This window comes from Oncorhynchus gorbuscha, linkage group LG09 (assembly GCF_021184085.1).
Source record: "Oncorhynchus gorbuscha isolate QuinsamMale2020 ecotype Even-year linkage group LG09, OgorEven_v1.0, whole genome shotgun sequence".
In the NCBI taxonomy this organism is placed as follows: Eukaryota; Metazoa; Chordata; class Actinopteri; order Salmoniformes; family Salmonidae; genus Oncorhynchus; species Oncorhynchus gorbuscha.
The window spans coordinates 85343799-85369072 of record NC_060181.1 but is presented as its reverse complement, the minus strand read 5'-3'; the positions used below and the strand labels follow the sequence as shown (position 1 = coordinate 85369072).

Below are 25274 nucleotides of genomic sequence, written 5' to 3'. Positions count from 1 at the left end.
AATTATCAAGACCAGGCCTTTCTTGAAGACTCTGAAAAGCATGAAATCAAAGTGAGTGGAACTCAGTAGGAAAGTTACTTAGTTAGGAAAAGCATTGTCAGTCAACTGTATAACTATAAGACAGCCGCTGTTATGTTCCTGGGGGCTGATTCGGACTTTCTTGGAAATCATTCATCAACATCTATGGGAGACTGAAGAAAATTGGAGTCAGAATACTGCCCCTAGTCAGTGAGTGAGTGCTTCCCATCAAAACAAGTAAACAAACAACTAGATCGCACAAAGAGACCATCAAATAGACAATCATCTAAATAGGCCACCAATAGGGCATTGAACAAACTAGGCATCACGCAAACAAAGACACATGACTTCAAAACATAAATTGTCCTACGCTTGAGGCCACCTTTTCTTCAAAAGTGATAAGGCATTGGTAAAAATGTGATGATGTTTTAGCTTCAAGAAAACAAGACTAATTTAGCTGATGAGAGTTAGGTGGTAGGGTTATTTTTCAGCAAACCTGTCTCGACCTTGAATTAGTTTGGGCCCCTGAAGGAACTGAATTCAGATGCACTTGCTCAGTAAATGTGGTGTTCTGAGGAGGGGAACAATAGTAACATCCTACTGGGCACAGACGTCAGTTCAGCGTCGAGTTTAGATTTACATTTGGTTTGAGTTTTCAACTATTGTGAATTCAACAAAGAATGTCACCATGTCACAGGATTTAGGTTGAAAGTTGGGTGAAAAAAAAGGTGATATCACAGATTGTTTTGGGTTGAAATGACCTGTTTGTGGTCAAGGGGATAGTCAGCAGGTTCAGTCTGAAATGTTTTCTCCTGAACGTGCTCAAATCTATTTTCTTGGAACAAAAAAAGCTCTCGAAGCCAAGGATTGACCATACACAAATACTGTCATGAATACACCATACACAAATACTGTCATGAACACTATGTATTGGAACCCCTGCTACAACTATTCAATCATGTTGGACCAGTAACAACCAGGAGGGGAGCAAGAAAAATGACTTCTGAAAGTACTGAAACAGGGCTGAAGACTGTCGATGGTCCAACATGAACACACCACAACAGACCCTACACTGGATCAGTCAGTCACGCACCAAGACGTGAAGTCCACACAATGTTTTGAAGCGTGGTGTCTGTTTGGTGAGAGGGGGATGGGGATAGGGTAAGGACTTGAGAAAAGGGAAATGCTATGCTACTGTATGTGACTTTTCCATTTGAGCTCTCCCCCACGACTGACCAATAATTAGGGTGGTGATCCTAATCAATGGTGACCTTCATGGCTGTGTTTTTACCTCCAATGCAGAGGAAGACTTAATGTGATCAGCAGCAGACCTCCCGGACCACAGTATCTCATCTGTCATTGATTTTCTGTTGGGTAAGACTCTCAAGCAACAACAATAAAGTGTTTCAGTCTCCAATGACGTGCTGATATCACACCACAAGAACACAAAGAAACATTATAATAATGAGGGGTGGTCTGAGGCCAAAACTGTCCCCCCAGACTATCTTCCACACCCTCCACTAAAATAGCAGGGGAGTTGAGAGGGGTAGTCGTTCGATGACAGGCAAAATAAATGCCACCCCTCACCCCCTGTCCAGTTCCCTGCCCCTCTCTCTCATCCACCCCTCCTCCTCCTTCTCTAATCACTGCCATAGCTTTGGGGGATCCATATCCTCCGCGTTGGACCCCGTTCCCCACGTGTCACCGCACCAGCTGTCCTCGCCCTCCAGCAGACAGAATTAGTTAGATAAACGCAGGCCTAAGTGAAGGGGCCTGGTTACCCTCTGGACCAGACAGATGGGTCAGATGGGTCCTGCTGGCCCAGACAGAGGGTTGGGACAGGGGAAGGACAGATGGACTGGGGCAGGGGTGAGAGAGAGAAGGACTGGGGGAGAGAGAGGAGGACTGGAGGAGAGAGAGGAGGACTGGGGGAGAGAGATGAGGACTGGGGGAGAGAGAGGAGGACTGTGGGAGAGAGAGAAGGACTGTGGGAGAGAGAGAAGGACTGTGGGAGAGAGAGAAGGACTTTGGGAGAGAGAGGAGGACTGGGGGAGAGAGAGGAGGACTGTGGGAGAGAGAGGAGGACTGGGGCAGGGCAAAGGGGAGAGAGAGGAGGACTGGGGCAGGGGAAAGAGAGGAGGACTGGGGCAGGGGAAAGGGGAGAGAGAGGAGGACTTGGGGAAAGGGGAGAGAGAGGAGGACTTGGGGAAAGGGGAGAGAGAGGAGGACTTGGGGAAAGGGGAGAGAGAAGAGGACTTGGGGAAAGGGGGAGAGAGGAGGACTGGGGCAGGGGAAAGGGGAGAGAGAGGGGGACTGGGGCAGGGGAAAGGGGAGAGCGAGGAGGACTGGGGCAGTGGAAAGGGGAGAGAGAGGAGGACTGGGGCAGTGGAAAGGGGAGAGAGAGGAGGACTGGGGCAGTGGAAAGGGGAGAGAGAGGAGGACTCGGGCAGTGGAAAGGGGAGAGAGAGGAGGACTGGGGCAGGGGAAAGGGGAGAGAGAGGAGGACTGGGGCAGGGGAAAGGGGAGAGAGAGGAGGACTGGGGAAGTGGAAAGGGGAGAGAAAGGAGGATTGGGGCAGGGGAAAGGGGAGAGAGAGGAGGACTGGGGCAGGGGAAAGGGGAAATGGAGAGAGAGCAGGACTTGGGGAAAGGGGAGAGAGAGGAGGACTGGGGAAGTGGAAAGGGGAGAGAGAGGAGGACTGGGGTAGGGAAAAGGGAAGAGAGAGGAGGACTTGGGCAGGGGAAAGGGAAGAGAGAGGAGGACTGGGGCAGGGGAAAGGGAAGAGAGAGGAGGACTGGGGCAGGGGAAAGGGAAGAGAGACGAGGACTGGGGCAGGGGAAAGGGAAGAGAGAGGAGGACTGGGGCAGGGGCAAGGGAAGAGAGAGGAGGACTTGGGCAGGGGAAAGGGGAGAGAGAGGAGGACTGGGGCAGGGAAAAGGGGAGAGAGAGGAGGACTGGGGCAGGGGAAAAGGGAGAGAGAGGAGGACTGAGGGAGAGAGAGGAGGACTGAGGGAGAGAGAGGAGGACTGAGGGAGAGAGAGGAGGACTTGGGCAGGGGAAAGGGGAGAGAGAGGAGGACTTGGGCAGGGGAAAGGGGAGAGAGAGGAGGACTGGGGCAGGGAAAAGGGGAGAGAGAGGAGGACTGGGGCAGGGGCAAGGGAAGAGAGAGGAGGACTTGGGCAGGGGAAAGGGGAGAGAGAGGAGGACTGGGGCAGGGAAAAGGGGAGAGAGAGGAGGACTGGGGCAGGGGAAAAGGGAGAGAGAGGAGGACTGAGGGAGAGAGAGGAGGACTGAGGGAGAGAGAGGAGGACTTGGGCAGGGGAAAGGGAAGAGAGAGGAGGACTGGGGCAGGGGAAAGGGGAGAGAGAGGAGGACTGGGGCAGGGGAAAGGGGAGAGAGAGGAGGACTGGGGCAGGGGCAAGGGAAGAGAGAGGAGGACTTGGGCAGGGGAAAGGGGAGAGAGAGGAGGACTGGGGCAGGGAAAAGGGGAGAGAGAGGAGGACTGGGGCAGGGAAAAGGGGAGAGAGAGGACTGGGGCAGGGAAAAGGGGAGAGAGAGGAGGACTGGGGCAGGGGAAAAGGGAGAGAGAGGAGGACTGAGGGAGAGAGAGGAGGACTGAGGGAGAGAGAGGAGGACTTGGGCAGGGGAAAGGGAAGAGAGAGGAGGACTGGGGCAGGGGAAAGGGGAGAGAGAGGAGGACTGGGGCAGGGGAAAAGGGAGAGAGAGGAGGACTGGGGAAGGGGAGAGAGAGGAGGACTGAGGGAGAGAGAGGAGGACTGGGGCAGGGAAAGGGAAGAGAGAGGAGGACTGGGGCAGGGGAAAATACCAGTCTGTATCTGGTGTGACGACCATTTGCCTCATTCGGGGCGATCTCTCCTTCAGCGCGATCTCTCCTTCGCATAGAGTTGATCAGGCTGTTGATTGTGGCCTGTGGAATGTTGTCCCACTCCTCTTCAATGAAAGTGTGAAGTTTCTGGATATTTGGTGGGAACACACTGTCGTACACGTCATTCCAGAGCATCCCAAACATGCTTATTAATGGGTGACATGTCTGGTGAGTATACAGGCCATGGAAGAACTGGGAGACATAGAGCAGTGATTTATCATGTTGAAACATGAGGTGATGGCGGTGGATGAATGGCACAACAGTCAGCATGCCAATTGCACACTCCCTCAAAACTTAAGACATCTGTGACATTGTGTTGTGTTAAAAAAACTGCACATTTAACAGTGTAATGATCATGCTGTTCAAACAACTTCTTGATATGCCACACCTGTCAGGTGGATGGATAACCTTGGCAAAGGAGAAATGCTCACTAACAGGGATGTAAACACATTTTTTAACTAAATTGGAGAGAAATAAGCTTTTTGTGCACATGGAAAACTTCCGGGATCTTTTATTTTAGCTCTCGAAACATGGTACAAACACTTTATATGTTGCGTTTATATTTTTGTTCAGTATAATATCATATCTAATATAACTAGCCTGATGTAGATTGAATTTAATCCCAGTGTTTTTAAGAGACACATTTGTACAGAGAGAACAACCGCTATGGCATGAAGCGAGAGGTGGATAACATGCTCAGTATGCATTGACACCAGAGGAGGCTGGTGGGAGGAGATGTGTGTATATGATATACAAGTGTCCTCTTGGGTATACCCATTTCAGTATGGATGTCCTCTCTGTTGTGGTCAACCCTGGAGAGGAGATGTGTGTATATGATATACGAGTGTCCTCTTGGGTATACCCATTTCAGTATGGATGTCCTCTCTGTTGTGGTCAACCCTGGAGAGGAGATGTGTGTATATGATATACGAGCGTCCTCTTGGGTATACCCATTTCAGTATGGATGTCCTCTCTGTTGTGGTCAACCATGGAGAGGAGATATGGAACATGTAGAAAACAGTAGAAATAAAGAAAAACCCTTGAATGAGAAGGTGTGTCCAATGCTTTGACTGCAACTGTACATATGTTAATGCTTGGCTAGAACAAAAGCCTGCATCCATAACAGCTCACTCAATGTTCTCCAAAATGACTCCCTCAATTTCCGTTACCTCTGATTGCTAATTTGAATCCCTCCTCCTTGTGACCTTGTGTCACGGCCGGTCCATCAAAGCAATTTCTATCAAGGGATCCATGTCAGTGTACTGGAGCTCTGGTCGGTTCAAAGGTTGAAAAGGTTCCCCTTCCAGGGGATCAGCTGGGCTCTGGTGTAACCCAGGGATGGGCCTGTTTGGGGGGGAAATGATTAATGGTGGTCTGGTGATGACGGAGGCTGGGCGCCCTGACCTTTCCGTCCTGGCTGTATTTGCGGCATCGGTAAGCACCAGGCTTTAACAGCACCATGGATCCTGGTAGTGCCCAGACAGCTGCAGCGTTATCCCCTCGGCTGGGCTTATCGACTGGGCTGGTAGCCCAGGGATGAGGATACATGGGGGCCAGTGATGGAATGGGGGGGTTGAGGGGGTGTAGAGTGGCATGGGGAAAGGGGGTGGTGTGGGGAGGGAATTAAGGGCTGGGACGAGGACGCATTGAGCTGGGCGAAGAGATGGGGTGGGGACGGGGAATTGAGGGGTTGGGAAGGGGGTCAAGGGCTGGGGCGAGGAGTGACAGCGATATGAATTGTGTCAATATAATGTCAACATAAGCATCCTGGCATTGGCAGCAATAAAACATGACAGAACATCTATTAGTGAGTGTGGTAGTTGGGTTGACTTTAATTCCACACAGTGATTATCAGCATTACAGTCTAATTCACAGCTGAATCTCAGCACACACACACACACACCAAGTTATCTCTCCGACTCTCCATCACACACACACACCACGTTACCTCACCAATACGCTCCATCACACACCACGTTACCTCACCAATACGCTCCATCACACACCACGTTACCTCACCGATACACTCCATCACACACCACGTTACCTCACCGATACATCACACACCACGTTACCTCACCGATACGCTCCATCACACACCACGTTACCTCTCCGATACGCTCCATCACACACCACGTTACCTCACCGATACGCTCCATCACACACCACGTTACCTCACCGATACGCTCCATCACCCACACCACGTTACCTCACCGATACGCTCCATCACCCACACCACGTTACCTCACCGATACGCTCCATCACCCACACCACGTTACCTCACCGATACGCTCCATCACCCACACCACGTTACCTCACCGATACGCTCCATCACCCACACCACGTTACATCACCGATACGCTCCATCACCCACACCACGTTACCTCACCGATACGCTCCATCACACATCACGTTACCTCACCTCTCCGCTCCATCACACACCACGTTACCTCACCAATACGCTCCTATCTCATGATAAGCTGTAAACCACACTATTTACCAAGAGTTTTCATCTATATTCTTCGTAGCTGTGTATTTATCACCACAAACCGATGCACTAAGACGACACTCAATGATCTGTAGAAGGCCATAAGAAAACAAGAAAATGCTCATCAAGAGGCGGCGCTCATAGTGGCCAGGGACTTTAATGCAGGGAAACTTAAATCAGTTTTACCTCATTTCTATCAGCATGTTAAATGTGTAACCAAAGGGAAAAAACTTGACCGCCTTTACTCCACACACAGAGACATATACAAAGCTCTCCCTCGCCCTCCATTTGGCAAATTTGACCATAAATCTACCCTCCTGATTTCTGCTTACAAGCAAAAACTAAAGCAGGAAGCACCAGTGACTTGGTCAATAAAAAAGTGGTCAGATGAAGCAGATGCTAAACTACAGGACTGTTTTGTTAGCATAGACTGGAATATGTTCTGGGATTCTTCCGATGGCATTGAGGAGTACACCACATCAGTCACTGGCTTCATCAATAAGTGCATTGATGACGTTGTCCCCACAGAGACCGTACGTACATACCCCAACCAGAAGCCATGGATTACAGGCAACATCCACACTGAGCTAAAGGGTAGAGGTGACGCTTTCAAGGAGCGGGATTCTAACCTGGAAGTTTATAAGAAATCCCGCTATGCCCTCTGACGAACCATAAAACAGGCAAAGCTTCAATACAGGACTAAGATTGAATCGTACTACACCGGCTCCAACGCTCGTCGGATGTGGCAGGGCTTGCAAACTATTACAGACTACAAAGGGAAGCACAGCCACGAACTGCCCAGTGACACGAGCCTAGCAGACATGCTAAATGACTTCTATGCAAGTAACAATGAAACATGCATGAGAGCATCAGCTGTTCCAGACGACTGTGTGATCATGTTCTCCATAGCCATTGTGAATAAGACCTTTAAACAGGTCAACATTCACAAGGCCGCAGGGCCAGATGGATTACCAGGACTATTACTCTGAGCATGAGCTGACCAACTGGCAAGTGTCTTCCAATTTGCATACCGCCCCAACAGATCCACAGAAGATGCAATCTCTACTGCACTCCACACTGTCCTTTCCCACCTGGACAAAAGGAACACCTATGTGTGAATGCTGTTCATTGACTACAGCTCAGCGTTCAATACCATAGTGCCCTCAAAGCTCATCACTAAGCTGACCAGGCAGTGTCAGAGGAAGGCCCTAAAAATTGTCAAAGACTCCAGCCACCCCAGTCATAGACTGTTTTCTCTGCTACCGCACGGCAAGCAGTATCGGACCACCAAGTCTAGGTCCAAGAGGCTTCTCAACAGCTTCTACCCCCAAGCCATAAGACTCCTGAACAGCTAATCAAATAGCTACCCGGACTATTTGCATTGCCTGCCCCCCCTTTTATACTGCTGCTATTCTTTGTTTATTATCTATGCATGGCCACTCTAATTCTACGTACATGTACATATTACCTCGACACCGGTGCCCCGCACATTCACTCTGTACCGGTACCCCCTGTATATAGCCTCGCTATTGTTATTTTACTGCTGCTCTTTAATTATTTGTTACTTTTATTTCTTATTTTTTACTTATCACATATTTGTCTTAAAACTGCATTGTTGGTTAAGGTCTTGTAAGTAATCATTTCACTGTAAGGTCTACCTACACATGTTGTATTCAGCACGTGACAAATCAAATTTGATCACACACCACATTACCTCCCCGATACGTTCCCACAGTCAATCAGGGATACTGTTGGCCATAATTAACACACACACACACACCTCATGTTGATTAACATCTATAAGCACCACATGTAGTTTACAAATATAGCACTTGAGTCACACAAGGGGATCCCATTCCTTCCCTTCTGGACAGTGACCAGGAAAACCTGCTATCATCATCATCATCATCATCATCATCATCATCATCTGAGAGAGAGAGAGAGAGAGAGAGAGAGAGAGAGAGAGAGAGAGAGAGAGAGAGAGAGAGAGAGAGAGAGAGAGAGAGAGAGGCAGGGAATGTGAGGGAGGATGATCGAGATGGATGGATAGGGAGAGACAGGGAAGGACATAGAGAGATTCTCTGAAAGCTATCTCAGAGGAGGACAGTGCTCTATAACATTTAACTCACGGCATACTTTCCACCTTAGCCTCACGTCAAAGAGCCATAATGTCATGAGGTACACAACAGTACAAGTGTGTGTGTAGGTGGTATATCATACAACATTAGACGCAAGACTAAACTGTTTAAATGATTCAACTGTTTAAATGACTGTACTGTTGCAATCTGGGCTCAAAACGAATAAAAAATGTCTCATGACAGGATTGTTCTTTGTGAAGACAACACAAACTAACACAAATGGAGGAAGGTCTGTGAACTGGGATTCTGGAACAATCCTGGGAGATGTGTTGTTCCTGGCTTTCCTCTCTGTGAAAAATGGGACACAGAGTTAGTGGAGGGATGAAAGGATGTTGGGATTAGATTGAGGCAGGGAAAAGGGATGGATTGAGGGAGGGATGGAGAGGGTTACTCAATCAGAATATTAAAAAGGAGGGAATGGTAGGGCTGGATCTGATATATACAGAGAGAGAGAGCGAGAGAGAGCGAGAGAAAGAGGGGTCTACAGGGAGAGAGAGGGGTCTACAGGGAGAGAGAGTGGTCTACAGGGAGGGAGAGGGGTCTACAGGGAGGGAGAGGGGTCTACAGGGAGGGAGAGGAGTCTACAGGGAGAGAGAGGAAACTATAAACACAGAAATTAGTAGTTGATCTCCTCATCCGCGTAGTTAGTAGTTGTGTGTGGTTAGTGAACTACAATGCAATGCCTTACAAGGCCAAAGGGCAGTTGGTGTGGCAGAGTGACAGTGTGTGTGTGTGTGTGTGTGTGTGTGTGTGTGTGTGTGTGTGTGTGTGTGTGTGTGTGTGTGTGTGTGTGTGTGTGTGTGTGTGTGTGTGTGTGTGTGTGTGTGTGTGTGTGTGTGTGTGTGTGTGTGTGTGTGTGTGTGTGTGTGTGTGTGTGTGTGTGTGTGTGTGTGTGTGTATGTTGAGAGAGAGAGAGTGGGAGAGAGAGAGAGTTCTCTGTAGGGCCATTGTATTTATATCCCATTTCAAACCCCCCCTCCTCACCCCCCAACCCCCTCCTCACCCGCTCCACAATTAGTTGTCTATGGGTGGGGTAATCCAATCAGGAGTGACTACAGCTCGCCCTCTGTTCACCGGTCTCAGTCTGAGCAGACTCCTCACAGACACACACCCTCCACAGACGGAAAGGTAGGACTCAGCACTGTCCACTCCTCTACCCATCCATCCCTTCTTCACTCCTCTTATTTCTCCTTTTCTGGGACATAAAACATTTCATTCCACTCATCCTCTCACAAGCCCATTCCCTCTCTCCACCTGAGCTCTTATCCCTCTACTTAACCATGTTCTCTTTTTTCCCTCTCTCCACCTGAGCTCTTATCCCTCTACTTAACCATGTTCTCTTTTTTCCCTCTCTCCACCTGAGCTCTTATCCCTCTACTTAACCATGTTCTCTTTTTTCCCTCTCTCCACCTGAGCTCTTATCCCTCTACTTAACCATGTTCTCTTTTTTCCCTCTCTCCACCTGAGCTCTTATCCCTCTACTTAACCATGTTCTCTTTTTTCCATCTTTCCACCTGAGCTCTTATCCCTCTACTTAACCATGTTCTCTTTTTTCCCTCTCTCCACCTGAGCTCTTATCCCTCTACTTAACCATGTTCTCTTTTTTCCATCTTTCCACCTGAGCTCTTATCCCTCTACTTAACCATGTTCTCTTTTTTCCATCTCTCCATCTGAGCTCTTATCCCTCTACTTAACCATGTTCTCTTTTTTCCATCTCTCCATCTGAGCTCTTATCCCTCTACTTAACCATGTTCTCTTTTTTCCATCTTTCCACCATTCATCCATCTGATTACCTCTTCTTCTCTACCACCTGAAACAATCACCCTCCACTCAGCTCAAACAATAACTCCCAACCTTCTCCTAAATCTCCACAACTCTCTCTCTCTCTGATTACGGTTATTCAGGCCTTGAACACTATGACTGAACTTCGGCTTTGATGCGTGACATTTGACCTAATTTCTCTAACTAATTTGACTAACTCAACTTTAGCTTGATAGACTTATTTTGTTAAATAAATGTGCCACTGTCACTTTGAATTAGAGGTAATTCAGTCAGTGTCAACTACTTCTCTATGATACAGATTACAAGCATGATCAAACTAGGTAGCTTAAAGATGTGTTTCTGTGTCCTCGAAAAGCCTGACCCTACTGTCCTGCATTCACTGTGCCTTGGAGAGGAAATTATTTTGGATGTAGAGGACTTCGTTTTAAATGCTATTATTTAGCAAGGCAAGGTAAGGTAATAATTTCAGCAGATTTACATTGTCACAATGCAGATACAAGATCCATCAGTCAATGCATGTGTGTGTGAATGTGTGCGTGTGTGCGTGTGTGCGTGTGGCAGAGCCTGTCTTTGCTATGCTGTAATATCTAATGCAAGAGGATAAGTGTAGGTGTTATCAGTGTGCCTGGATACTGGGCTGACAGACATGGCTGACAGACAAGGCAGACAGACAGGGCAGACAAACAGGGCAGACAGACAGGGTCTAATATGCTCTGTGCCTATCTGCCAGTTATCTATACCCTATAGTTATGGTTAGGAGTGGGTAGTGGTATGGGCGAAGGGGGGTACATTTGGGGAAACAGAGTTCCACCCCTTTAGACTGAGGGATAGCGTCCAGTGCTGTCCTGGCTGGATGGATCCAATGGAATAGTCACAAAAGTGCTCACTCAGCTCATTGGGTATGCTAAATATGAAGCCTGTATGTTTGAGGGATGGTGCATTTCTGTAGTAGTTTGTCGTTGAAACATTGAGCTTTTTTGAGCACCTGTCTAGCCCCTCTATCGTGGCTCTTAAAAGCATTCCAGTTTCCTCTGAGGGTACTGGCTATCATTAGAGACTTGTGTCACTGTGGGCCACTCCCACCATTGTGGCTCAAGCCTCCAACTGAGTGAGATGCTGAGAGAGAGAGCAGGGTTCAGATGTGGGTACTCCAGGGGTAAATTGGGAGGTGGCTGATTTGTAGTGGAAAAGAAGGGAGGAGAGAGGATGGATGGATGAGGGTTGTGGTGTTGTGGTGTTGAGGGGACGGGAAGGGAGAGGAGATGACAGGTGAGGAAGCAGGGTTGTGGTGTTGAGGGGACGGGAGAGGAGATGACAGGTGAGGAAGCAGGGTTGTGGTGTTGAGGGGACGGGAGAGGAGATGACAGGTGAGGAAGCAGGGTTGTGGTGTTGAGGGAAGGGAGAGGAGATGACAGGTGAGGAGGGAGGGTTGTGGTGTTGAGAGGATGGATGGGTGAGGAGGGAGGGTTATGATGTTGAGGGGACGGGAAGGGAGATGACAGGTGAGGAGGGAGGGTTGTGGTGTTGAGAGGATGGATGGGTGAGGAGGGAGGGTTATGGTGTTGAGGGGAGGAGAGAGGATGGATGGGTGAGGAGAGAGGGTGGATGGGTGAGGAGAGAGGGTGGATGAGTGAGGAGAGAGGGTGGATGGGTGAGGAGAGAGGGTGGATGGGTGAGGAGAGAGGGTGGATGGGTGAGGAGAGAGGGTGGATGGGTGAGGAGGGAGGGTTGTGGTGTTGAGAGGATGGATGGGTGAGGAGGGAGGGTTATGGCGTTGAGGGGAGGAGAGAGGGTGGATGGGTGAGGAGGGAGGGTTATGGTGTTGAGGGGAGGGGAGGGGAGGAGAGAGGGTGGATGGGTGAGGAGGGAGGGTTGTGGTGTTGAGAGGATGGATGGGTGAGGAGGGAGGGTTATGGCATTGAGGGGAGGAGAGAGGGTGGATGGGTGAGGAGGGAGGGTTATGGTGTTGAGGGGAGGGGAGGGGAGGAGAGAGGGTGGATGGGTGAGGAGGGAGGGTTATGGTGTTGAGGGGAGGAGAGAGGGTGGATGGGTGAGGAGGGAGGGTTATGGTGTTGAGAGGATGGATGGGTGAGGAGGGAGGGTTATGGTGTTGAGGGGAGGAGAGAGGGTGGATGTGTGAGGAGGGAGGGTTATGGTGTTGAGGGGAGGAGAGAGGGTGGATGTGTGAGGAGGGAGGGTTATGGTGTTGAGAGGATGGATGTGGGATCTTTGTCTTGCTCAGTAAATATATTAAACTTATCTCAAGTCAATTGAATTACAGGTTTAATTATGATAGTGAAAAACAAAAGACATTTTAACTTAAGGTTATAGCGTAATGAGAGTTTAACTGCTCAGGTTTGTGAAAGTCAGAAGAAATCTTCATAATTTAGTGTGTTTGTGTGCGAGATTCAGATGGGTTCTCCAGCATTGCATAACACAATTAGGGCAAACGCACACATGTGACAACAGCACAGACAGCACTCAATCCCATCCCAGACATATGATCCAATCATTGACAGAAAAATACTCGATTCAATCATTTACTCAGAAAATCAGTGCCTCACCAGACAAAACCTGCATTCCATCATACCTCAGAGCCAAGGGTCGAACCATGACACAGCATGTACCTTCCCAGGGTCGAACCATGACACAGCATGTACCTTCCCAGGGTCGAACCATGACACAGCATGTACCTTCCCAGGGTCGAACCATGACACAGCATGTACCTTCCCAGGGTCGAACCATGACACAGCATGTACCTTCCCAGGGTCGAACCATGACACAGCATGTACCTTCCCAGGGTCGAACCATGACACAGCATGTACCTTCCCAGGGTCGAACCATGACACAGCATGTACCTTCCCAGGGTCGAACCATGACACAGCATGTACCTTCCCAGGGTCGAACCATGACACAGCATGTACCTTCCCAGGGTCGAACCATGACACAGCATGTACCTTCCCAGGAGTTCAGCACACTTGTACTTACATTGTATGACACTTGTATTACAAGTAGAAGCAAAGTACTGTACATGTCTGACAAAAGTTAAGAAATACCCTCTATTCCTCCACATTGAGGTGTTCATTCTGTGCACGTGTGTGTGTGTGTGTGTGTGTGTGTGTGTGTGTGTGTGTGTGTGTGTGTGTGTGTGTGTGTGTGTGTGTGTGTGTGTGTGTGTGTGTGTGTGTGTGTGTGTGTGTGTGTGTGTGTGTGTGTGTGTGTGTGTGTGTGTGTGTGTGTGTGTGTGTGTGTATATTAGTCAGGTGGTTGGTGTCTGTCGTTAGCGTCGCTGGTATAGGTGACATCGAAGAGAACACAGAGCCCCGTCTCCAACAGCTGTCCACCGTTTAAATAGCTGGAGATTTTATTAGGGCTCAGTTTCTCTTTTATTTTAGGACCAAGTTGAATCCTGATTTAAGTGAGTTAGAGAGAGAGAGACAGCCAGACAGCGAGAGAGAACGAGAAAACGAGAGAGCGAGAGATGATGGATGGATGGATGGATGGATGAGGGGAAGTAGAGTAGAGGAAGAGCGACAGCGATGGAGAGACTGGGAAAGGGATTAGAGAGAGGGAGAATCATTATTACCGGTAGATAGGATAGTAAATCTATTGAAGACAGAGAACAGAAAATTCCTCTGACTTCCTGTTTCAATCTAATTTGGACCAGTACCAAGACCCTTCTCTAGCACTTTAACATATGCAGTCTTAGTTTCAATTCTTGTTTGGACCCCTATTCTTGAGTAAGAATTGGTATATCTGAGGATCTCATACACAAAGGCTGTAATACATGAAGAACATACCATGATATTACAGGGGATTTAGTCCAGTGAAAGGGGGAACGAATGAGGTAATGAGGAAATGCAAACAGAAAAATAGACAGTATCGGGTTGGAAAAACAAGGGAAAGCAAATACAGAGAGAGAGGGGGTTGGGGACAGGGGGAGAGGGGGTTGGGGACAGGGAGAGAGGGGGTTGGGGACAGGGAGAGAGGGGGTTGGGGACAGAGAGAGAGGGGGTTGGGGACAGGGAGAGAGGGGGTTGGGGACAGGGAGAGAGGGGGTTGGGGACAGGGAGAGAGGGGTTGGGGACAGGGAGAGAGGGGGTTGGGGACAGAGAGAGAGGGGGTTGGGGACAGGGAGAGAGGGGTTTGGGGACAGGGAGAGAGGGGGTTGGGGAAAGGGAGAGAGGGGGTTGGGGAAAGGGAGAGAGGGGGTTGGGGACAGGGAGAGAGGGGGTTGGGGACAGGGAGAGAGGAGGTTGGGGACAGGGAGAGAGGGGGTTGGGGACAGGGAGAGAGGGGGTTGGGGACAGGGAGAGAGGGGTTGGGGACATGGAGAGAGGGGGTTGGGGACAGGGAGAGAGGGGGTTGGGGACATGGAGAGAGGGGGTTGGGGACATGGAGAGAGGGGGTTGGGGACAGGGAGAGAGATCTAGCGAGAGATGAGAGGGTGAATAAGAATAAGAGGGAAAGAGAGAAGGAATTTATTAAGAAAGTGAGGGGGGACATTCTCAAGTTCTCCTGTTTTTCTTTGCCTCCTTATATGGTCAAACCATGACGGTGGAATCAGTGTGCAAGAGGGGAGTAGGTCAGAACTCAGAAAGAAAGAGAGAAGGAAGAATGAGAGCGAGAGGAAAGTGAGAGAGGTATGCAGCGTCGTGTGATTGGGACACTGGGGACTTCCAGAGGCAGCCGGCCACACACGCGTACAAACAAACACACACACACACACATACACAGGTCAGCAGAGTGACAGGCCAAACACAGAGGGATAACCAGAGGTTTATCAGGGGCTGGACTGCTGACAGCTGCAAAGCGTGAGTAGACATTTTTCCAGTGTGCCGTGTCACACACACTGTGGGCATCTGAGCTGTGTTGTGGTGCGTTGTGATGCTGACAGCCGGAGGTGAGGTGATGGATGACTGACTGCATGGTGACATAGTGAGTGTTGGTATGCGCAGGGGCGAAGGTCCCCTGTCTCTCTCTAAGTACGATTGATAGATAGAGCTATTAATAGTGTTCCTCTCATCTGTCACCCAGCAGCTGTCACACCAACAGACAAAAGACTGACACACAGAGGTCAAAGACTAAACCCTCTAGAGAGACATACTGTACACAAAAGTACAACATGATACTACAACTGTCGGCAATATAACACTGGCTAAAAGATGACAGGCAGATGTGTATTGTGATTTCCTCAATGTCTTGTCAATGATCTCTATTGTGCTATATTGCATTGCCTCCACTTTGCTTGAATTTGAAATGCACTTTGTGGATATTATATTCATTGCAGTGACAGGCAAGTGAATTGAGATCCAGTTCTCATGTACTATAACAGACTGATTGTGAGAAGGATGTATCCTCTCTGTTCCTACTCAATGTCAGGAAGCGGATATCTCTGTATAAACACTGACACAGAGAAGGCCAACAGACACACTTGACTTTTACAAGCTGGCTTCTGTTCATCTCATTGGACTCTTAAAAACATACTTACAAAAGTATGCAGGTAATGGATCAAGGTTCTTGACCATAACTTGAATGAGCCATTTATCCCCCTTAGAGTCGATGCCCGCGGAAATTCAATTAGCATAATTAAAATATCCCATAAAACCCCATAAAAATCTGAGTTTAAACTAGAGATATCTGTTAAACCTGAGATATCTGTTAAACCTGATATATCTGTTAAACCTGATATATCTGTTAAACCTGAGATATCTGTTAAACCTGAGATATCTGTTAAACCTGAGATATCTGTTAAACTAGAGATATCTGTTAAACCAGAGATATCTGTTAAACCAGAGATATCTGTTAAACCAGAGATATCTGTTAAACCAGAGATATCTGTTAAACCAGAGATATCTGTTAAACCAGAGATATCTGTTAAACCAGAGATATCTGTTAAACCAGAGATATCTGTTAAACCTGAGATATCTGTTAAACCTGAGATATCTGTTAAACCTGAGATATCTGTTAAACCTGAGATATCTGTTAAACCAGAGATATCTGTTAAACCAGAGATATCTGTTAAACCTGAGATATCTGTTAAACCAGAGATATCTGTTAAACCAGAGATATCTGTTAAACCAGAGATATCTGTTAAACCAGAGATATCTGTTAAACCAGAGATATCTGTTAAACTAGAGATATCTGTTAAACCAGAGATATCTGTTAAACCAGAGATATCTGTTAAACCAGAGATATCTGTTAAACTAGAGATATTTTCTTTGCATTGGATGCATCTCAATTCAGCTCATCCTCTGATGTTGCACTTCCGCATCTAAAGCGGTGTTCATCAGACCATGAGACATCCCGAAAATCAGTCTTCTTACAAAATTGTCCGTAGTGTCCTAACGTCCCCTCTATGGAAAGATGAGACTCTCACAACATAAGAGTCCTGGAATAAATCATGATATGTTTGATCTATTGTCAAGATTTTAACCACAGAGATCTGCCAACTTCTGTCGGTAGCGTCCCAACAGTTTGGGCTACACACGAATATAGAACACATTTATTTATTTTATTTTATTTTTATTTCACCTTTATTTAACCAGGTAGGCCAGTTGAGAACAAGTTCTCATTTGCAACTGCGACCTGACCAAGATAAAGCATAGCAGTGTGAACAGACAACACAGAGTTACACATGGAGTAAACAATTAACAAGTCAATAACACAGTAGAAAAAAAGTCTTTATACATTGTGTGCAAAAGGCATGAGGAGGTAGGCGAATAATTACAATTTAGCAGATTAACACTGGAGTGATAAATGATCAGATGGTCATGTACAGATAGAGATATTGGTGTGCAAAAGAGCAGAAAAGCAAATAAATATAAACAGTATGGGGATGAGGTAGGTAAAATTGAGTGGGCTATTTACCGATAGACTATGTACAGCTGCAGCGATCGGTTAGCTGCTCAGATTGCAGATGTTTGAAGTTGGTGAGGGAGATAAAAGTCTCCAACTTCGGCGATTTTTGCAATTCGTTCCAGTCACAGGCAGCAGAGACCTGGAACGAAAGGCGGCCAAATGAGGTGTTGGCTTTAGGGTTGATAAGTGAGATACACCTGCTGGAGCCATCGTGACCAGTGAACTGAGATAAGGTGGAGCTTTACCTAGCATGGACTTGTAGATGACCTGGAGCCAGTGGGTCTGGCGACGAATATGTAGCGAGGGCCAGCCGACTAGAGCATACAGGTCGCAGTGGTGTGTGGTATAAGGTGCTTTAGTAACAAAACGGATGGCACTGTGATAAACTGCATTCAGTTTGCTGAGTAGAGTATTGGAAGCTATTTTGTAGATGACATCGCCGAAAGTCGAGGATCGGTAGGATAGTCAGTTTTACTAGGGTAAGTTTGGTGGCGTGAGTGAAGGAGGCTTTGTTGCGGAATAGAAAGCAGACTCTAGATTTGATTTTAGATGTTTGATATGAGTCTGGAAGGAGAGTTTACAGTCTAGCCAGACACCTAGGTACTTATAGAAGTCCACATATTCTAGGTCGGAACCATCCAGGGTGGTGATGCTAGTCGGACGTGCGGATGCAGGCAGCGAACGGTTGAAATGCAGTACCAGTCAAAAGTTTGGACAGTATTTTCTATATTATAGAATAATAGTGAAGACATCACAACTATGAAATATTACATATGGAATCACGTAGTAACCAAAAAAGTGTTAAACAAAATCCAAATATAATTTACATTTGAGATTTTTCAAAGTAACCACCCTTTGCCTTGATGACGGTTTGGCACACTCTTGGCTTTCTCTCAACCAGCTTCACTTGGAATGGTTTTCCAACAGGCTTGAAGGAGTTCCCACAAATACTGAGCACTTGTTGGCTGCTTTTCCTTCACTCTGCGGTCAAACTCAATTGGGTTGAGGTTGGCTGATTGTCGAGGCCATGTCATCTGATGCAGCACTCCATTAATCTCCTTCTTGGTCAAATAGCCCTTACACAGCCTGGAGGTGTGTTGGGTCCTTGTCCTGAGAACAACAAATGATAGTCCCACTAAGCGCAAACCAGATGGGATGGTGTATCGCTGCAGACTGCCATGGTAGCCATGCTGGTTACGTGTGCCTTGAATTGTAAATAAATCACAGACAGTGTCACCAGCAAAGTACCCTCACACCATCACACCTCCTCCTTCATGCTTCACGATGGGAACCACACATGCAGAGATCATCTGTTCACCCACACCGCGTCTCACAAAGACACAACGGTTGGAACCAAAAATCTCAAATTTGGACTCATCAGACCAAAGGAATGATTTCCAACAGTCTAATGTCCATCGCTCGTGTTTCTTGGCCCAAGCAAGTCTCTTCTTCTTATTGGTGTCCTTTAGTAGTGGTTTCTTTGCAGCAATTCGACCATGAATGCCTGATTCACACAGTCTCCTCTGAAGAGGTGATGTTGAGATGTGTCTGTTACTGTTTTGCTCTAGGTTTCCCACAGGCCTCACAATACTTGTATGAAGGTCCCCCCAGTACCAGTTGAAAATAATTATGGAAGTATATATGGAGATGGTTTAGTGCCAAAAATAAGGAGAAAATTATATATATATATATCCTGATCTTTATTCTCTCTCTCAGATATAGGACAGACACTTCAGAACAAACCCTCTTTAGATGTTTTGGGGGACTGTCTGTTGTTCCATGTAGTGAATATGTTATTCAATATGTTCGTGTGGGTAGTAAGGCCCTCCTGGCTTAGACATAGCTTAGACTGTTATGGGTTATACAGTAGAAGGACAAATAATATTTTCAAACTCTCTCTCTCCCCTTGCCTCAGTTGGGATTCCCGGTGCAAAGATGACGGAGCGCTATGACTGCCACTACTGTAAGGAATCCCTGTTCGGGAAGAAATACGTCCTGAGAGAGGAAAACCCATACTGTGTCAAATGCTACGAGAGCCTGTACTCAAACACCTGTGAGGACTGCAAGAAACCCATCGGCTGCAACACCAGGGTAGGAACACACACACACGTACACCAGGGTAGGAACACACACGCACACATACACCAGGGTAGGAGCACACACACACACATACACCAGGGTAGGAACACACACACACACCAGGGTAGGAACACACACACACACGTACACCAGGGTAGGAACACACACACACGTACACCAGGGTAGGAACACACACACACGTACACCAGGGTAGGAACACACACACACGTACACCAGGGTAGGAACACACACACACACGTACACCAGGGTAGGAACACACACACACACATACACCAGGGTAGGAACACACACACACACGTACACCAGGGTAGGAACACACACACACACCAGGGTAGGAACACACACACACACCAGGGTAGGAACACACACACACACCAGGGTAGGAGCACACACACACACACACCAGGGTAGGAACACACACACACGTACACCAGGGTAGGAACACACACACACGTACACCAGGGTAGGAACACACACACACCAGGGTAGGAACACACACACACACCAGGGTAGGAACACACACACACACCAGGGTAGGAACACACACACACACGTACACCAGGGTAGGAACACACACACACACGTACACCAGGGTAGGAACACACACGTACACCAGGGTAGGAACACACACGTACACCAGGGTAGGAACACACACACACACGTACACCAGGGTAGGAACACACACACACACGTACACCAGGGTAGGAACACACACACACACGTACACCAGGGTAGGAACACACACACACACGTACACCAGGGTAGGAACACACACACACACGTACACCAGGGTAGGAACACACACACACACGTACACCAGGGTAGGAACACACACACACACGTACACCAGGGTAGGAACACACACACGTATGCATTGCATGACACATACAAATAGGGATGAACCACTAGCACTGTCTCTCATTTAGTTTACCTTCCATCCAAGAACATGGTCGAAGCATGCTGTCTGATATAAAGACTGAAATTGTCCCTCTGATGCCTCCGTAGGACCTGTCCTATAAGGACCGCCACTGGCACGAGGAGTGTTTCCAGTGCTTCCAGTGTAAACGCTCTCTGGTGGACAAGCCCTTCTCCACCAAGGATGACCAGCTGCTCTGCACTGAGTGCTACTCCAATGAGTACTCCTCCAAGTGCCACGAGTGCAAGAAGACCATCATGCCTGGTGAGAACCAACATTCATCTAATCTACATATAGTAAACACACACACACACACAGGCATTTGCATGCGCATGGGCATGCACACACGGACATGCACACAGGCATGTACACAGACTAATCTTGGACTATCACAACGTACACAAACCTTCATAATGGTTGCAAACACAATTTAGATCTGCCCTTATCAAAACAAATGAAATAGAAACAAACACAGCTTCCCATGAATCTTCAGGAAGTTACGTTATTTTACCGACCTGACATTTTGAGTTGATTTGTTTGAGCAGTAGTAGTAGTAGTAGTAGTAGTAGTAGTAGTACCAGTAAAAATAGAAGTAGTATTACCAGTAGTAGTAGTACCAGTACCAGCAGTGGTAGTAATACCAGTAGTAGTAGTAGTAGTAGTAGTAGTAGTAGTAGTACCAGTAAAAATAGAAGTAGTAGTACCAGTAGTAGTAGTACCAGTACCAGTAGTAGTAGTAGTACCAGTAAAAATATAAGTAGTAGTACCAGTAGTAGTAGTACCAGTACCAGCAGTGGTAGTAATACCAGTAGTAGTAGTATCCATAGTAGTAGTAGTAGTAGTACCAGTACCAGCAGTAGTAGCAGTGTCAGTAGTAGTAGTAGTAGTACCAGTAGTAGTAGTGCTAGTAGTAGTAGTAGTAGTACCAGTAAAAATAGAAGTAGTAGTACCAGTAGTAGTAGTACCAGTTCCAGCAGTGGTAGTAATACCAGTAGTAGTACCAGTACCAGTAGTAGTAGTAGTAGTAGTGCCAATAGTAGTAGTGCCAGTAGTAGTAGCAGTAGTACCAATACAAGTAGTAGTCGTAGTAGTACCAGTACCAGTAGTAGTCGTAGTACCAGTAGTAATAGTGCCAGTAGTAGTAGTAGTAGTACCAGTAGTAGTAATACCAATACCAGTAGTAGTCGTAGTAGTACCAGTAGTAGTAGTGCCAGTACCAGTAGTAGTAGTAGTAGTAGTACCAGTAAAAATAGAAGTAGTAGTACCAGTAGTAGTAGTACCAGTACCAGCAGTGGTAGTAATACCAGTAGTAGTAGTACCCATAGTAGTAGTAGTAGTAGTACCAGCAGTAGTAGCAGTGTCAGTAGTAGTAGTAGTAGTAGCAGTAGTACCAGTAGTAGTAGTGCCAGTAGTAGTAGTAGTAGTAGTAGTAGTAGTGGTGCCAGTAGCAGTAGTACCAGCAGTACCAGTAGTAGTACCAGTAGTAGTAGTAGTAGTAGTGCCAGTAGTAGTAGTAGTAATAGTAATAGTACCAGAATTAGTAGTACCAGTACTAGTATTAGTAGTAGTAGTGCCAGTAGGCGTAGTAGTACCAGTAGTAGTAGTACCAGTACAAGTAGTAGTAGTATTACTAGTACCAGTAGTAGTCGTAGTACCAGTAGTAATAGTGCCAGTAGTAGTAGTAGTAGTGCCAGTAGTACCAATAGGCGTAGTAGTACCAGTACCAGTAGTAGTAGTAGTAGTACCAGTAGCAGTAGTAGTACCAGGATTAGTAGTACCAGTACCAACATTAGTAGTAGTAGTGCCAGCAGTAGTAGTAGTAGTAGTAGTAGTAGTAGTAGTGCCAGTAGTAGTAGTACCAGAAGTACCAGTAGTAGTTCCAGTAGTAGTAGTAATAATAGTAGTAGTACCAGAATTAGTAGTATCAGTACCAGTATTAGTAGTGCCAGTAGGCGTAGTAGTACCAGTAGTAGTAGTAGTGCCAGTAGTACCAGTAGGCGTAGTTGTACCAGTACCAGTAGTAGTAGTCGTACCAGTAGCAGTACCAGGATTAGTAGTACCAGTACAAGTATTAGTAGTAGTAGTGCCAGCAGTAGTAGTAGTAGTAGTACCAGTAGTAGTAATAGTAGTAGTAGTATTCGTTGTACCAGTACCAGCAGTAGTAGTGCCAGTTGTACCAGGCGTAGTAGTACCAGTAGTAGTAGTACCAGTACCAGTAGTGCCAGTAGTAGTAGTGCCAGTAGTAGTAGCAGTAGTACCAATACCAGTAGTAGTCGTAGTAGTACCAGTACCAGTAGTAGTCGTAGTACCAGTAGTAATAGTGCCAGTAGTAGTAGTAGTAGTAATACCAATACCAGTAGTAGTCGTAGTAGTACCAGTATTAGTAGTGCCAGTACCAGTACCAGTAGTAGTAGCAGAAATCATAGTACCAGTAGTCGTAGTAGTAGTACCAGTGGTAGTAGTAGTAGTACCAATATCAGTAATAGTAGTAGTAGTACCAATACCAGTAGTAGTACCAGTAGTAGTAGTAGTAGTGTCAGTAGTAGTACTACCAGTAGTAGTCGTACCAGTAGTAGTACCAGTAGTAGTACTAGTAGTAGTAGTAGTAGTACCAATGGTAGTAGTAGTGGTGGTAGTAGAACGTTTTGGATGATTCTAACTAATCTACGTCTTTAAATATCATAATATCCATAATTCCTTGGGATGGTGCTTCTCTCAGACAAACAGACAGACAGTCAGTGTAACTCTACTCTAGTGAGGTCTGGGGTGCAGCAGAGCAAAAACACTGAATGTACTGTAGATACTGAATACATTAGCTCCAGACTTCCTTGAACACAACAATGCCCCTCTGTATACAAACACAGTGGGTACAAAGACAGAGAGATTGAAAAACAGATTGTATCTCAAGGCCATCAGACTGCTAAACAGCAATCACTAACTCAGAGAAGCTGCTACCTACATTGAGACCCAATCACTGGACACTTTAATAAATGGATCACTAGTCACTTTAATGAATACAGCTGCACAGTATTGTCTCTTATCGATGGTGATTCTAATGTTGTTTAGGGCCTTTAGGACTTGTTAGATATTACAGTATTGTTGGAACTAGAAGCATAAGCATTTTGCTATTCTCGCATTAACATCTGTAAACCATGTGTATGTGACCAATAAAATTCTAATTTAATTAATTTTTTAAAACCCAAGAAGTATTTTAGAGAGCAGCTCTGAGGGGGCAGACAGTGAGGGACTGTGTGTAACCCAAGGACTGAGTAGCATGTGTGTCCTCTTTCGCACTCTCCATTCTCTATACTTCTTAATTCCTTTACCCACCCATCCATCCCTCCTTCCTCCACTTTCCCCTCCCTCCCTCCCTCCCTCCCTCCCTCCCTCCCTCCCTCCCTCCCTCCCTCCCTCCCTCCCTCCCTCCCTCCCTCCCTCCCTCCCTCCATTCAGGCTCCAGGAAGATGGAGCATAAGGGTAACAGCTGGCATGAGACCTGCTTCACCTGCCAGCGTTGCCAGCAGCCCATCGGCACCAAGAGCTTCATCCCCAAGGAGAACCACAACTTCTGTGTGCCCTGCTACGAGAAACAGTTTGCCATGCAGTGTGTGCACTGCAAGAAGGTAGGTCTAAGGTCATAATATTAAGAGTAAATACTGTAGTATCTCTTCCTCACCTTTTCTGTCCTCTAAAGTGGCGTATACATCAGAGAGATAGAAAACAGGGCTCTTTCTACAACTACTGAAAGACCGGCTGTGAATCTGGCAAGCTAGACTAGAGCAAGAACGATTAGTACTTTACATGTCCACAAATGTCCTCAGTATCCACTCACGTGGCAATTTATTGAATGCATTGCTTAACCACTAAAATCTGGTATCTGTTGGTGCCTGGTGTGTAGCACTTGGTTGGTGTGTATGTGCTTATTTGTGTGCAGTCACATTTGACCTAACTCTCTCTCCATAATAGCCCATCATTACTGGCGGTGTGACCTATCGCGACCAGCCCTGGCATAAGGACTGCTTCCTGTGCACCGGCTGCAAGCAGCAGCTGTCTGGCCAACGCTTCACCTCCCGTGACGACTTTGCCTACTGCCTCAACTGTTTCTGCAACCTGTATGCCAAGAAGTGTGCTTCCTGCACCACCCCAATCAGCGGTAAACTATCTATCCATCTGGGTGTGTTGCGGATACACATTTTCTGCTCAGGTCACGCACTGATTATCAGATCTTTACGACACGTGGAACAGTGCTTCGTGTATCAGGAACTAAAGGAAACATGACAGAACGATCCGATCATCTGTGCAGACCTGCGAGGAAATTGTATACCCGTCTCTAACAGAATGAGTCAGTCAGCCAGTTAGATAGCCACTTTTAAATCAGTTCTAACTTGTAAATCAGGAAGTCAGTCACTTACTCACCCCATCACGCTGTACACTGTGGCCCTGTTTGAATCCTTATTAAAGTTCTCCACCTTTCTTCCTTCCCCAATCACTGATCTGTGGAAATGGATAAGAGAAAGCAAGATACAGTATAACTGCTCTATGGTTTCCTTCATTTATGTTTTTGGATGCAGAGACATCCTTCACCTTTTGATAACAGCATGTGTTCATCTCTCCCCGTTCTCTCAGGTCTGGGTGGCAGTAAGTACATCTCGTTTGAAGAGCGCCAGTGGCACAACGACTGCTTCAACTGTAAGAAGTGCTCCGTCTCCCTGGTGGGCCGGGGTTTCCTCACCGAGCGTGACGACATCCTGTGCCCCGAGTGTGGCAAAGACATCTGACATCTGGCAGGCAGCGAGTGGCCGACACGTCTGATTGGAAATTAACGAAACAACCAGGAAGTAACAACGACCTATCAGAGCACAACTGAGTATCACTGTACTGAGTTGAGGTCGGAAGTTTACATACATCTTAGCCAAATACATTTAAACTCCGTTTTTTACAATTCCTGACATTTAAATCCTAGTAAAGATTCCCTGTCTTAGGTCAGTTAGGTTCACCACTTTATTTTAAGAATGTGAAATGTCAGACTAATGGTAGAGAGAATTATTTATTTCAGCTTTTATTTCTTTCATCACATTCCCAGTG

At 46.9% G+C, this 25274-nt stretch overlaps 1 protein-coding gene and 1 long non-coding RNA gene across 4 annotated transcripts; one reads left to right on the top strand and one right to left on the bottom strand.

Moving 5' to 3' along the window:
• Positions 1 to 4411: 4411 nt before the first annotated feature.
• LOC124044201 lies at positions 4412 to 25180 on the bottom strand. The gene is made up of 4 exons (XR_006840453.1): positions 24774 to 25180; positions 24606 to 24683; positions 5074 to 5248; positions 4412 to 4877 (listed from the first exon to the last, which is right to left on the bottom strand). It is a non-coding gene; the product is annotated as an uncharacterized LOC124044201 (long non-coding RNA).
• Positions 9508 to 25199, top strand: fhl2a (four and a half LIM domains 2a). Of its 3 annotated transcripts, XM_046363740.1 has the most exons (7): positions 9620 to 9658; positions 10668 to 10763; positions 19089 to 19264; positions 20279 to 20453; positions 23643 to 23812; positions 24156 to 24342; positions 24816 to 25199. In XM_046363740.1, the coding sequence occupies exons 3-7, from the start codon at positions 19109 to 19111 to the stop codon at positions 24965 to 24967; spliced, it is 840 nt and encodes a 279-aa protein (XP_046219696.1). In that variant the 5' UTR covers positions 9620 to 9658; positions 10668 to 10763; positions 19089 to 19108; the 3' UTR covers positions 24968 to 25199. The 3 variants fall into 3 exon arrangements, with proteins under 3 accessions (XP_046219695.1, XP_046219696.1, XP_046219697.1); XM_046363739.1 differs by lacking the exon at positions 10668 to 10763 and having other exon boundaries at positions 9508 to 9658; XM_046363741.1 differs by lacking the exons at positions 9620 to 9658; positions 10668 to 10763 and adding an exon at positions 14972 to 15126.
• Positions 25200 to 25274: the final 75 nt, after the last annotated feature.

Bases quoted from the DNA above. Each gene is read 5' to 3' on its own strand.
- fhl2a (XM_046363739.1), top strand. From the start codon at position 19,109: ATGACGGAGCGCTATGACTGCCACTACTGTAAGGAATCCCTGTTCGGG. The intron at 20,454-23,642 runs GTGAGAACCAAC...CCCTCCATTCAG, and splicing joins CAAGAAGACCATCATGCCTG to GCTCCAGGAAGATGGAGCAT. The intron at 23,813-24,155 runs GTAGGTCTAAGG...TCTCCATAATAG, and splicing joins AGTGTGTGCACTGCAAGAAG to CCCATCATTACTGGCGGTGT.